Source organism: Mycteria americana, chromosome 7 (genome assembly GCF_035582795.1).
Source record: "Mycteria americana isolate JAX WOST 10 ecotype Jacksonville Zoo and Gardens chromosome 7, USCA_MyAme_1.0, whole genome shotgun sequence".
Taxonomy (NCBI): Eukaryota; Metazoa; Chordata; class Aves; order Ciconiiformes; family Ciconiidae; genus Mycteria; species Mycteria americana.
Genome location: NC_134371.1, coordinates 40,626,441 through 40,640,130, shown reverse-complemented (window position 1 = coordinate 40,640,130; position 13,690 = coordinate 40,626,441). Strand labels below are relative to the sequence as shown.

At 56.6% G+C, this 13,690-nt stretch overlaps 1 protein-coding gene across 2 annotated transcripts in view; it reads left to right on the top strand.

Annotated features, from left to right (window-relative positions):
- Positions 1-402: 402 nt before the first annotated feature.
- The window catches only part of LMX1A (LIM homeobox transcription factor 1 alpha), a 45,044-nt gene continuing 31,756 nt past the window's right edge, over positions 403-13,690 (top strand). Inside the window, exons 1-4 of one of the 2 annotated variants that reach the window (XM_075509215.1) lie at positions 403-430; positions 709-901; positions 1,218-1,333; positions 1,923-2,109. In XM_075509215.1, coding sequence (XP_075365330.1) covers positions 1,258-1,333; positions 1,923-2,109 — 263 coding nt within the window. In that variant the 5' untranslated portion in view covers positions 403-430; positions 709-901; positions 1,218-1,257. Of the gene's footprint in view, positions 431-708; positions 902-1,217; positions 1,338-1,922; positions 2,110-13,690 lie in introns of those variants that run through there. The other variant, XM_075509214.1, reaches the window with a different exon arrangement.

Genomic DNA, 13,690 nt, shown 5'->3' with positions numbered 1-13,690 from the left:
AAACCGATGCGGTTTGGCGGAGCCGGTGCGGCGCTTCCCCGCGGCCGCCTCCCCTGCGGCTACGCGGTACCGGCGCCCGTAGCGGACCGGGCCCTGCTCGGCGCCAGCGATCACCGGCGACGAGCCCTCCAGGGCAGCTCTCCGGCTTTGTTGTTATTTTTTTTTTTCTTTCCCTCCCAGCACTCATTTTCCTTAAATACTCCGGAGCGGCGGGAGCGAGGCGCCCGGGGCGATGCGCAGCGCGGGGGAGCGCATCCCGCCCCGGCCGCTGCCTCCCCGGGCCGGGGACCGGCTTTCCCCAAAAACTCCCGGCCTGGGCTTCTCCTGGAAGGGGGAGCTGATTTCCAGCCGGTTTCACTACCGGGAGAGCCGCGGTGGCGGGGCACCACCCTCCACCTTTTTTTTTCTTTTCTTCTTTTTGGCTTGCTTTCTAAGAAAAGAAGGAAAAAAGCCAGGGAGCGGAGCGGAGCGGAGCCGGGGCTGTCCCGGCGCCCCGCGGGGCGGCCCGGCCGTGCCCCCCGGAGCCGGGAAGGGCCGCCGGCCCCTCGAGGCGTGGCGGGGCCGGTGCCTGCAGCCAGGCAGGAGAGCGGGGAGGCAACTTATTTCGAGTGGGGTGGAGAGGGGAGGGCAGGGGGTGGGGGTCGGGCAGGGAGGTATCAGCTCCAGGAAATGTGCCTTGGCAGCAGTCGGACGGGCGCTTCCCCGCAGGTTGGTGCGCTCCGCTCCGGAGCCGTCCAGGGCGCTGCGGCTCGCTCCCCACCCCGGGCAGCTCCGGCGGCGGGGAGGCCGGGGGAGGCCAGCCCGGGGAGGCAGGAGCCGTCGCAGGACCCCCCCGGAGCGGTGGCTGCGGACGCCTCTCCTGCCGGCTCCCCGCAGGAAGGCACCGCCCGGGCCGCCCCAGGTAAGCGGCCGAGCCCCGCCGACGGCAGCCCCGCTTTTCCTCCCGTCCCGCTGCCGCGGGGGGCCCCGAGGCCGGCCGCCCCCCGCGTCGGGGCCGCGGGGCTGGTGGGACGCTGCGAGCCCGCCGGGGGCAGCGGCTGCGAAGCCGGAGCGGGGGGTCCGGAGGGGGGTTTCTCCCTCTCGGTGGCTGGGAGGGAGGGAGGAGGGGAGCGGGGCGCCTCGGGAGCGGGCGGGCAGCCGGGGCGGGGAAGCCCCGGCCGGGGGCGGTGGGGCCGGCGGCCGGGGCTGAGCGCGGCGTGTCCGGGCTGTGTTGGCAGGCGGGCGCCGCGGCCCCCTCGCCCGGCCCGGCTCCCCACCATGCTGGACGGGCTGAAGATGGAGGAGAGTTTGCAGAGCGCCCTGGACCCCGCGGTCCCCTTCTCCTCCCTGCTGGGTAAGTCGGGGCACCCCGCTTGCTCTCCCGGGGACCCCCAGGGTGGGGCACAGCCGGGCGGGCCCCGAGCGGTGGGCACAGGGGGGTCCGGCGGGGCCCGGGGGCAGCTTTCCCCCCGGCTCGTTCCTGCCCGCAGCCCTGCCCGGCGCCGCGCCGCTCCCCGCGCCCGGGCAGTGCCCCCGGCGCCCGCCTTCCCCGCTCCCGTTTCGTTCCGCGGTTGCATTAAATTGTGCGTGCCCCCCGCCCAGTGCAACGAAGGCCTTTCCTTCGTATCGAACAATAAATAATTTTTTTTCCCTTCGTTTTGATACCGGTTTCAAACAATCGCTCTCTCCCCGAGCTGCGGCTCTGTCGCCGCCTTTCCAAGAGGAACGAAATTGGGGGTGATGTACCCCCCCCGGAGCTCCCCTAAGGCACATGTTCCCCCCGGGTCCCGGAGCAGCGCCCCGCACATCCCCGGCCCCCCCCGACCCACCAGCCTGCGCGGGGGAAGCGAGAGCAGCGGGATCCTCCGTCCATCCCTTGCCCGGTCCGTCTCCCCGTCCACCTCTCCCACCACCCACCCCTGCCCCCGGGTCCTTCCCCTCAGGCAGAGCCGCGACCCCCAAGTCGGTGTGCGAAGGGTGCCAGCGAGTTATTTCGGACCGGTTCCTGCTGCGCCTGAACGACAGCCTGTGGCATGAGCAGTGCGTCCAGTGTGCGTCCTGCAAGGAGCCCCTGCAGACCACCTGCTTCTACCGCGACAAGAAGCTCTACTGCAAGCTGGACTACGAGAAGTAAGTGCCTCCCTGCCCGCTGGTGAGCCCTCCTCGCCCCGCGCCCACCGCCTGCAAAGCCCCAGCGCCCTGCCAAAAGCACGGGGGGACAGGGGGCTCGGCGTTCCCTGGCAGCTCCCCGCTTCCCCTGCCTCATGCGTCCCAAGAGGTGTCAGCTTTACCGTGGCGAGTTGTGCTTCTCCCCCGCAGCCTCCTCGCACCCCTGGTTCTCCTCTTTTTAGAAGTGTTTTGTTGCGCTCGGTTTGTGCCTTGGGAATTTAGGAGCCTTTTGTCGGGAGCCTGTGAGACCTCCGGTAATCCTGGGGCTGCGGAGGGATGGGGCCAAGCTTTTTCCCATCTCCTCTGGCTTTGTTGTCCTGCTGAGTGTCTGCAGGAGGAAGGTTATATCCTCCCTGACCTGGTCCTGCACGGGGTTATTTTCCTACTATCCCCACAGGCAGGGCGATGCTATTGCTCCCCCCGGTCGGATGGGGAAACTGAGGTATTCGGCAGGGATCAGGGAAGGCCCTGCTGAATTCAGTGTTTGCTATCGCACACCGGAGGCTTTGCCTGTGCCTGGGGCTGTGATGGACCAGGAAATTTGGGTGTAGGTGGTTAAAGCTTCTGGTCCTGACAGCAAGCTTCCACTCCCCTGTGGCAAGTGTGGGCCTGGGGGGGGGGGAAGAAAACAAGAAAATTATTTTTCTTTTTTAAAGAAAAACCTTTCCAGTGGGAATGGGGAGAAGGCTGTTGAGTCTTTCCTCTCCTGCAGCTGCTTTCATTTTTTTCCTGCTCATCCCACTCTTGCTGTCCCTGCTGGACCCCACTCCCTGGCTGGGTTTTGGAGCTGTTAAATTTGTGTTGCCTCTGGGCTGGTTGTTTCTTGAGGACAGTGTAGGTGGGGGGCCGCATCCCTTGCTATGGCGGTAGCATGGCTGCTGGAGCCCTGCAATTTAATTCCCAGGTCGCTATTATACGAGAAAACACTCATCGGCGATGCTCTCGTCCCTGGCCTTCGGTGGGTCGGCGAGCGTGCCGGGGGCTAGCCCTGCTCCAGGCCTTTTAAAAGTTTTTTCCTTTAAGTCCCGTATTGTGGGTCTGAGTTTAATCACTATGGATACAAGGCAAATTGAAAGCAGAATTTGAGCGCGTGACCTTGTTTTCAAATGTTTACGAAAGAGCGGAAGAATTAGCTGCCGCGAGAGTGGAAAGGAGAGAGCTGCGTTACGGGTTTTTTAGGCAAAAATTTGTTGAGATTGGGTGTGCTGCTTGTTTGTCCATAGAAATTTGGCTACCGGTTCCCATGTGTTTCCAACACAATTTAATGTGCATTTTCTGCTTTATCGGTGCCTCCGTTTGGAGCATTAAGGGGACATTGGGGTAAATATTACTGCAGAAATGCCTTTCCAGCTTGCAGTGGGTTTTACTCTCTGCGCATTCAACTGGCTTCTGAGTGCTGGAAGCCGGCTCCAACCTGAAACCCTCCTCCTATGTCTCTTGGCCGCAAAAGAAATCAGTGCCGCAGTTGGCTTCTTGCTGTGCCCATCTCGCTGTCGGGATTTTTTTTTCGCTCGCGAAAAAAAAATGTCACAAATATTTCCTAGGCTCTGGTGGTGGCATGGTTTATCCTGGTTATTTCTCAGCTGTGTTTGGTTTGGTACCTTCTGCTTGAGCCGGGGAGCGGGCTCTACGGAGGTGGTTTCCCCGAGGTGTGATGGTTTTAGCCCTGAACCACTGCTGGCCTGTTCCCCCTCCTGCACCCGTCTGCCCCTTCTCTCATGTTGTTTTCCCCTTGAATTTTATTTTATTTTGGTTTTTTTTGGCGAGAGGCTGCAGGTCCATGTCCCTGCTCCCTCCGTCCCCCCGGTGGGGCTCTTCCCCATGCCGGCATTGCGACTCCTTACCTGGGGACAGCAAGGGTGCAAGGCAGAGTTCCAAAGAGCCATTTCCTTCGGGCTCTGCAGAGCTTTACATATGACTCCGTATTTAACAAAAAACCTCCTCTTTCTTTGCCCAAACTGCCCGTCCTGTCTTTGGGCTGAGCGTTTTCCCCAGGTGCAGGACCACCGTGCCTGCCTTCGCCGCGATGCCAATGCCGGGGCTTTCAGTACGAAACACGCAGGGGAAGAGCTGCTGCTTTTGGACTGGGCTAATTATCTCAAGTCGAGAGCTGGTTAATTATTGTGGGCGATTGACACTCCTTGCGCTGAGCGTCTCACGGGTGCGATGGATGGTGTAAAGTGGCCGATCATCCCCGTGGCACTGGCGGTCCCGCCAGCGGAGCCGGGCTCCGGGGGCCTCTCCGTCGGCACAGCGGTGCCCGCCGGGTGGGAGGGCTGGGGTGTCTGCGTGTGAAATGCTGGTGCTGGGGGTGTCGGGGAAGTGGTCGGGATCCTACCTGCTAGTGTCGTGGTGTTGTTGGCTTTGATTTTTGTGGTTTTTTTGTTTGAGGTTTGGTTTGGTTTTTTTTTTTTTTTTTTTTAAATTAAAGAAGGGATTTCTCTTCCAGATGGTGACTGCTGGGATATTTTACCAGAGATGAGTAGGTGCAGTATTTTCTGACACGTCTTTGCTCCCTGTTTGAGCTCCGTTTATAACAAGGCTGCAGAGGGTTAACGACGGAGAGTGAGATGGCAGAGTTATGTCTTTAGTTATAAATACACCCGTGGAAAGTGTTACGGTTTTAAGTGAGCATCTGACTTGCCGGACTCTAGAAATTGAGGAATCATTTATTAAAACAGATGTTTTACATTTCTTTGTCTTTCATAAAGATGAAGACCTTGGGAGAGGACCTGGAGAGGGATGAATTAAAGACTGGGGATGCCAGGCTGAGTCTTGGCATCTCTTTGGGGTGCCCAGGGCCACGGCTCAGGACCGGTGGGCAGTTCGGATGGCGATGCCGGCTGGGGACTCGGGGGGCCGGGGGTTGCTCTTGGACCAGTTTCCCCGGCACTGGCGGGGAGGGCTCCTGGGGAGGGACCGCTTGAGCCTGCGCCCCTGGGACGGCTTCTATTTGGGGCAGAGGACGTTCGTTACAGAACATCCTGAATCCCGCAGCAGCCCCCGGCGCTTGTCCAAACCTGATAAGTCTCAACTATGACAAGGTTCAGGCTTCGCCCTGGCCGGCTCCCCGACTGCAGCGTGGCCCCGGGGATGAGCCCTGGCTGCAGGGCCCCAGTGTTAGTGACCAGGGGGATGGGCTTTTGTGGTGGTAGGTTGGGGGGGGGGGAGGGGGGGGTAACGTCAAACCTGGCTATAAATAGGGAGGAGCACTGGAAGCGATGGGAAGAGTGGGGTTGGCGAAAGGGGCTGCCCCGGCAGCTCAAAATCCACATGAGGATGGGAACGGCTGAGCTCTGTTTGCCCAGAGGCGTTTCATGGTGGGTTTGCAAGAGCTAAGCAGAGCCAGAGCTGTAGGGAGGACCTGGAGCCGTGGGGACATCCCACTCGACCCCATCCCAAAACCCTGCTGCGGGTGATGCCGGTGGCGTGCAGGAACCCCGCCGGCCGGTTCTGGGGGCCGGGAGCGCTGACAGCGGTGCGGTCGTGACGGGGGGCGCAGCTGGGGAGCGTGGCGACGGCGGGACGGCTTGGCACGTCCCCAGCCACGGCGCAGAGCCCCAGCCCCAGCCCCGGCTGGCAGGAGCAGATGGCCAGCACATCTCGGAGCAGGCCTGGCATGTGGGCGCCGGCAGCGGAGGGGCGGCTGCGGCCCCCGAGCCGCCGCCACCGTGCCGGGCTCCCCGGCCGAGGGAGGCAGTTGTGTGATGCTCGCCCTGTCTTCGCACGGCTTGACGGCTCTGTGCCGTTGCCAGCTTCTGCACCATCGTTGCAAAGCTCCCCCTGCTTGGCTCTGAAATACCCTGCTCCCGGAGTCATGGGGTTGCGTGGGTGCCTCCGCCTCCTCTTCCGTGAATTAAAACAAGGAGGTGCATCCGGCTGCGAAGGAAAAAAAAATCCTTCCAACCTCTGAACGTGCACAAAAGAAAACACCCGTGAGGAAACCCATCGGTGTTGGGTTTTAAAATCACACCCAGCATCTTTGTATGGGGGATGAGCCTGAATCCCCGGCAGCGTGGTCCTGGCAGACCGCGGCTGGCTCTGCCCAGGGGGAAGGTGGGATCTGCGTGGCTCGGGGTAGCGCAGCCTCCTCTTGCCTGCTGGAGGCTCGTCTGGCAGCTGCTGCCGTAGAGGAGAGAGGGGGAAGAGGTTTGAAGCGTGGTGGATGTTTATCTTGCTTAATGGGGGTAATGAATGTAATTGCGCAATTAGCTCCAAACCATGGCACTGCTTCCCCAGCCTGGAAGGGTTGCAAGGGGGATAATCCCAAACGGATTGAATGAATAAGGTGATGCCGATGCTGAACACTTTAGAGCAGCCTGGTCCCACTGGCCAGAGACTTCCTGTGGTCTGGGGGGTTTGTGCTGGCAGTTCATGGTCCTTTGCCTTCTCTTGCCGGGAGAAATGGGACTTTTTGCTCTTCTTGTGGCTGATGGGAGAGAACGGTCCCTCCAGAGAGCCACAGGTCAGCCCAGCTACAGTGCAATATGCCCTCTGGAGGTTCTTTTCCCTTCTTGTAGGGCATCTTATGGAGAGAACGGTGCTAACTTGGATTTCTCCAGCTGGCCAGGCACTGGGGGCAGTCCAGCTGGCCTGGACAGGATAGCAGAGCATGTGGCAGCTCTGCAACACGACGTCCCTCTTGCTGGTCTCTCTTTTTCCATCCCTCAACCCTTTCTTCTAGTGCTTCCCATCCTTCTTGCCTGCTCTCCATCCCCACCCAGCACCTTGTGTCCCTTAGCAAACCCCTCTCTGCCCTCACCCCCTTTCCCGCAGCTCCCGGAGGAAATGTGCCGACTCTTTGACTCTCTGTGGGCTGGAATGAGCATGGCTCTGGGTCAGCTGAATCTGGCCTCATCCCTGCCAGGGATGCGGTGGTGGGTACTGCTGGGCTGGGACCACGTGCCAGTCCTTTGTTTTTCGCTATTAAGTTGCCTTGTTATGCTGGCGGGGGGGAAAGGAGGGAGGCAGTGGGATGCGGTGATGAGAGGGGCATTACAGAGACTGCTGTGGGATCCACTCTGGAAATGCCAGGCAAGCAAAATATACCTTGCCTCCGTCTCCACTGCCCCCCGTCCTCATGTGCACCACTTGCGGGGCTCCCCCTTTCCAAAAGGAGTGGAGAAGAGATTTGGCGTCTTGCCCCTTCACCCTGCCCTTAATTAGATTTGTGTCTTACAATTAATGTTTCACAGAAAGGCCTGGAAGGGACGTTTAGCAGCTTGGGAGCGAGGCAGCCGAATACATTTGTCATCTGTCCCTCTGTGGTGGGGACAGGGATGGCTTTGGGGTCAGCTTTTCTCCCACTCACCCCGGAGGCCACGGGCCAGTGCCGGCAGAGCTGGGACCGGAGCATCCTTGGGACCCTCCATGGTTTCTGCCATCTTATTTCAGACCTGCAATGATTTTTTTTCCCTTTTTCTTTCTTTCTCCCCCTGTGGCACGGTGCTCCCTGATCAGCCCCAGACAGGGTGCTTGGAGCTGGGGGAACCGCTTCAGATCTTTGCAATCCCAATGAAGGCGCCAAAAAGAAATTGGCTTGGGGGAAGAAAGAGGGGTTTGTTTCGGTTTGATGAGAATTTTGTCTCCACCAGCTGGAGAGACAGCTGGGGTCCTCTCCTGCCCCGGCTCGCCAGCCCTCGCCTTGCCGGTTCTTCACCTGCTCACAGCCGCCAGGCGCAGGGAGGGATTTGCCGAGCTGTGGATTTAAAAGAGCCCAGAATTTGGTTTCTTGCTCAGTCCTTCCTTGGGGAGCTTTCCGGCAGGGTCTAAACCCGATGCTGTGGTTGCCCGCAGCTGGTTTTGGAGAGGGCGGTGGCCTCGGCTGTTAGCCGTGCTGCCGGTGCACAGGCAGGATTTGCTGGTGGCCGCATGCGCTGCCAGGGAGGCTGAGCTCCACCGGCTGCCCCCGTCGCTGCTGGCAGCAGTGGGGTGGCCTCAGCATACCCAAACCCGCAGTAGTTTCTGACTCTGATCCCGCACACTCGCCCCAGAGCACGGCCGGGGGGACCTTCTGCCTTGGAGGGGTAGAAGGGGACTTTGGGGGGTGAGGGTTGGTGTCGTCTTCTGCTCCCAAGTCCTGCTTCTGGCTGAGGAGGGGGAAAACCCAACAGTTTTAATCAGGTTTGGGTCTGGATTCATGGTTCCCCACTTCTGGTGAACCCGACGGTGTGCAGCCAAGGGGGGTACTCGATACATCCCATGTCCTGGATGTTTTTCTTCTCAAGATGCTCTTTGTCCCTTTGTGCTCCATTTTGTCTCTGGCTCATGTCCTCTGCAGATGTGAACACGAGGTGGGGGCAGTGGCACGGGGACAGGGGGCCTGGGCTGGAGGACTGTGCCTCTGCCTGCGATTTAATAAAGCATCTCGTCTGTAATAGGAGTAAAGAATAGCTTTAAAGCAGGGAGAAAATATTTGTGTTTTATTAAGGTGAAATAATGGGGTTGACTCAATAATTTTTTTTGTAAATAAGTTTTCATGAGAAATTTGAATTTCCGTGTATTTGTAAGAGATTTCAGAAGGGAGAGGTGGGGGCGGGGGGCAAACGGTGCTCCCTGACATGGCAAACACCGCCCAGACGCGTGTGAAAGCCTATAGCCATGGTATGCTATCCTGTAGCTTCAATTTTGCTCCTCAGTACTTTTAACCTGGAAGGAATCTTGCCTGGGCAGAAGGAAGCCAGCTGGGTCCCAGGTATCTTCTGTTGGTCCTCAGGGGCAATGGATGCACCCAGGTTGTCTCGCGCGTCTCTGTGAAACCAGCAGGCATCCGATTGCAGCTCTGTTTGAGGTTTGTTTTTTTTAAGATCATCAAACCTTGGTTGCCCAGGAGAGGAGTTCTGTAATCCCTGGCTTCCCACCCCAAATATTTACGGACAGCCAGATCCCAAAGCTTTTGTGAAAGGCGTGGGGCAGGGTGACTGCTGAGCAGTGCCATGCCAGGGCTGCTCTGGCAGCAGGGGCACAGCATCGAGCTGGTGGCACCGGTCTCTGTTTATATGGGGATGTTTTTCTATCAAAAGGCTCTGTCTTCTGGCTTATCTCTTTTGCTGGGACCTTACTAACAAAGCCCAATTTCTTCAGCTTGTCAGGGATCCTTCAGGTGCTCCGCGTGTTGTAGGCTGGCTATCTGAAAACAGTGTTTTCTCCCACAAAGGCTGGCTTTTTCAGGAGGGTGGTGTGTGCATTTCTCAATACAGGGCTGAAATCACATTGTGTTCAATGCAAACAATTTATTTTCTCATACTGCGCTGTGTGCTTGCATGGACCTACCTGTTTTCAGTAGAGGCTTAGCATTTCCCATACCCATCGGTACGATGCTGTGGTTGGATTCAGGTCTGCAGTTGGTGCCCAGTTTGGCTATGATGGGCCGTGGTCGCACGCAGGAAAAAGAGCTGAGACTTCGCCCATGAAATTGAGCTGGAAATATGAATATAGCTAAAATAGGCTTCGTTCATCATCGCAAGTGCTTTGAGCGTCTTGCTGGGGAAGTTTGAAGGCTGGGAATGGATTTTCAGTCTCTCTCCAGATTTGCCTAATTTTATATCATGCCTGTCTTTGTGTTTTCCACCTTGGGCTACCTTTGACCAAAGGTGGCCAAGAGGTTGTGCTGCAGAGATACCAGCTTCTGCTAGGGGTTGTTTAAGGAGAACTACTCACCTCTGTATCCTGGCACATCCCGGCAGGCAGCGATGCTTCCCCTCATCTGAGGGTCGCTGGGGCTCTGTGGCTGCAGACGATGCTCTGTGGCCAAGGCATCCTGCTCTTCCTCAGGGCAAATGCTTTGAAGGGCAGAGCATGCTGGAGGAGGCTTCCTCAGCCGGTACTCGTGCTTTGCAAGCCCATCAGGGCCCAGCATTGATCCTTCCCAGCTGTCCCTCTGTCGCCATCGTCCATACATTGTCTCTCGCTGCTCCCTACCCCTCTCCTTCCCTTGTGGCCTTCATTTCCTAATGCTGCTCTTAGGGAGAGCTTTCTGTCCTTGACAGCGGAACAAATCCCTTTTCACGCGACCATCACTCCTTGGCCCATTGTCCTCCGCCACCGTGCAAAATCTCCCCCTGGTATGTCTGTTCCTCTGGAATGATAACCACCATTGCGGTGGGGCGGCAAGCCCCTCAAATCCCTCTGGGCAAGGTCCTCTGCCCCGCGAGTGAGCAAATCAGGGTCTTAAAAGCACGACAAGGGGCAACAGTGATTCCCGGAGAAGGGGTTTGTTTGGGATCATTTGGATGTGATTCATCTCTCTGGGAAGTGCGTCCTCTCCTCTGGTTTTGTGCTGAAGAGCTGCTTGGATGAACCTGGAGCCTGGGTGTACCGAGGGCTCCTTCTTCCCTGCCTGGAGCTGGAGGGGCCACATTATATGTTGATTTTTCACTGCATAACATCGCCTAAGGCAGCTAAGCAGGAAGAGGGAGGTGGGAATTTTCTCTTTGCTATTGAAAGCCCAGGGAAGCATTTGGCAGGAAAAATTTGGAAAGGGGAGAGAAATAGGTTAAGGGACCTGAAGGCAGCTGCAGCAATTTTTTATTTGAAAGAGTCAGTGTTGTCATTTCTTCCCTCCAGCCCCCGCCGTAAAACACAGGGATGCTTTGGTTGTCAAAATTTCTACTCAGCATTTGCTGGCTCTGTTAAGTCTTTATTCCTGGAAAACAGCGTCTTCGCTATGCAAAAACCTCTAACCTCTGCAGTAACGTGTCTAAAGAAGAGGAGGGAAAAGCAACACGGCAAATGTTCACAATTGCCTCCACAGGGGTGATTTTGGTGCCGTTGGATGAATAAATTCATGGGTGCTGATAGTGGACATGGACGTTTGTCAAGGCACAACCCCAAAACTCTCGCCCAGTGACTTCTGTGTCGAACCTGGGTTGGGACTGCCCTACCACACGCTTCTGGGGCCTCTTTTCCATTGCTGGTCTTAGAGGGGACCCTCCAGGCAACAGGAGAGGAGGGAACAGCAGCTGTGCAGCACGTGCGTTGGGTGTGCAGGCCTCCAGCCCTGTGCTGGGTGTTGAGGATGGGTTGGCAGTCTCCTCTCTGTGTGCAGATCACTTTCTGTAGACTCCTGCAAGGGCTGAAGGGGAGGAGAGGATCCTCCAGAGCAGAGGGTTTGGCCAAGCCAGGGTCTGAATTGCCTGATGGAGATGCTGATCTCCAGGTTTTGGCTGCAGGGAGAGCTGAGAGCTCTTTGCTCACCTGAACCACATCTGTGAACCCAACCATTCTCTTGGCTTGGGCACCTGTGGTCTCTGGTGCCATGGGATGGCTCAGGCTCATGTGTCTTGAGTCTTGCTTGTGCCAAATGGGTGGCCAGCTGGGTTGGTGATGGGGAGCTGAAGTACTGAATTATGCATATCTCAGCATCTCCGCTGCCGGGCAGAGCACTGGAGTGGTATCGAGCAGATCCTTTTAAACAGCCATGTGGACATGGGAGCTTGGTTAGGAAAGCCATTAAGTGTTTGAATCTTCTTGATGTCTGCTCAGGTGAATGTTGCTCCTTCCTTCTGTGCCCATAATTATGAAAGGCTGAAAGAGCAACCTCAATGGACTGGCTTAAAAGTTTAATGAAGCTTAAAGACTTGTAGGTTGGGCTCCTGAGTCCGAGCTTGTTTCAGCTCTGGCCCTAGGAAGGACGGTTAACCAGAAAGGAGGAGAGGCTTCCTGCACACATTACCTCGAGGACATTAAAACCCACGTTGATGGGAGGTTCTGTTATGGAGATGGATTAGGAGAAAGTAATGGGAGAGGCGGTCTGAGATGGGTGAAGGGCTCTGCACGGGGAAAGTAGGTCCAAGGGAGGCGGGTATCCTTGGTAAGGGGAAAGCTGCCCACGGCAGGGACGAGATTTTTCTGTCCGCTGCTGTGCAAGATGTGTGTGTGACAGACACCTTCTGCTCTGCAGCCGCAAACCTGGGCAGCGCTGATGGATGGGTGCCAGGGCGCAGCAGGATCTGGGTGGCTCACCCACTCTGTCTGGTGTAACACACTTCTCGCAGCGCCTACCAGAGATGCTCCAGGCTGGGGAGGGTTGCTGGCGTGCCCATGCTGGCAGTCTCCAACTGAGTGCCAGCAAGAGCCAAAGTGTCTGTGCCCTTGGCAGGGTCTTTATGGGAGTTTGCTCCGCAGCACCAAACCCACCTTTACACCTTTTTTTGGCTGGCTGAGATGTGGAGCCGAGGCCCTGAGCAGTTGGTGGAGCCCCCGGCTGGTATGGGGCTGGGAGAGAAGTGCTCTCTCTCCAGATGCACTGTGTTGCAAATCTCCCCTGGATCCAGTTTTGAGTTTCATGGTAAGGGTTTGCAGTGGGAACAACCTCTGGCCGAGCACCCTGGGCTCCTGCCCACTCCCAGCGCTTCACCTTTCTCCTCCTCTCACCTTGTGGTGAAACTGCAGCTCTTTATGGCTGGAGTGAAGATGGAAGAAACGTGGTCAATACTTTGATGCTGGGGTACGCATGGGGACACAACTAGCTTCATGGGACTGTTTCTCCATGGCCAACCAAGTTCAGAGGCACTGGTGCCACCCATCCTTATCCAGGCAGGGTGACATGAAGTGGTGAATCTAGCTGCTAAACCAGAGAGCCCAAATCCACCCTGCTCTGCTAGGATGGCCCATCCCCATCCTCCAGAGAAAGTGCAGTTTCCCTGCCAATAATGTCTTTATGCTATTTCCAACCCCATAACAAAAATCCCAGGACCTCCCTGAATCCTTGGCTTTTAAAGTAAATATACCCCCACCCCAACCTGATTTATTTTTGCCTTTTTCAGGCACTTCTGCCTCCAAACATCAGCCTTGGTCCTTCCCCCCCTGGCCTGATGCCTGCAGAGCACCGTTCTTATGCAGAGCAGCTGCTGGCCTCACCTCGGGGCGATGCTTTGCAGGTCTCCTTGGTCAGCCGGGGAAGCGCATCGGGCACATTGTGGGTGAAAGGTGCTAATGAAATGAAAACCAAATCTGTGTCTTCCCCTTTAGTGTCTTCGTGCTGGAAAAGTGCAGCAAAAGTCAACTGATGATGCATCTTGCCGAAGCTGCATATTTTTTTTTTTTTTTTTTTTTTTTTCCATAAGGATTAGTGGTTCAAGAGCGGGGATTTTCAAACTGACAAGCCCTTGGCAGAGAAATAATTATAGGCTTTTTATGCTTTGTGTTTCCTAAGTAGTTCTAAATAACTTTTTCCCTTGGGGCATTTTTTTAAGTCCACAAAATGGGGGGAAAAAAATCTGTATTTCCTCAGTGTCCTTGAAAATATGCAAGAAGTTTATGGAGACCATTCAAGTTTTAGCTATAAGATTTTTTGCGTGTGTGTGTTTGCTTTAACCACGTCCAATCAACCAAAGTTTCTTGGCTGGTGATGCTTCAGAAATGGATCTTAGAAATGGGAGATGGAGGGAGATAGATGTGATCACTTCTTGGCCATCTCAGGAATGCGGGTTTTGCCTCTGCAGTATATTCCCCAGGGTTTTTACAGCAAGGAGCGGGGTAAGAGAGGATTGCTGGGTCTAGCGGAGCTGGTTTTCCCTGTCAACATCCATTATTTGCTTGC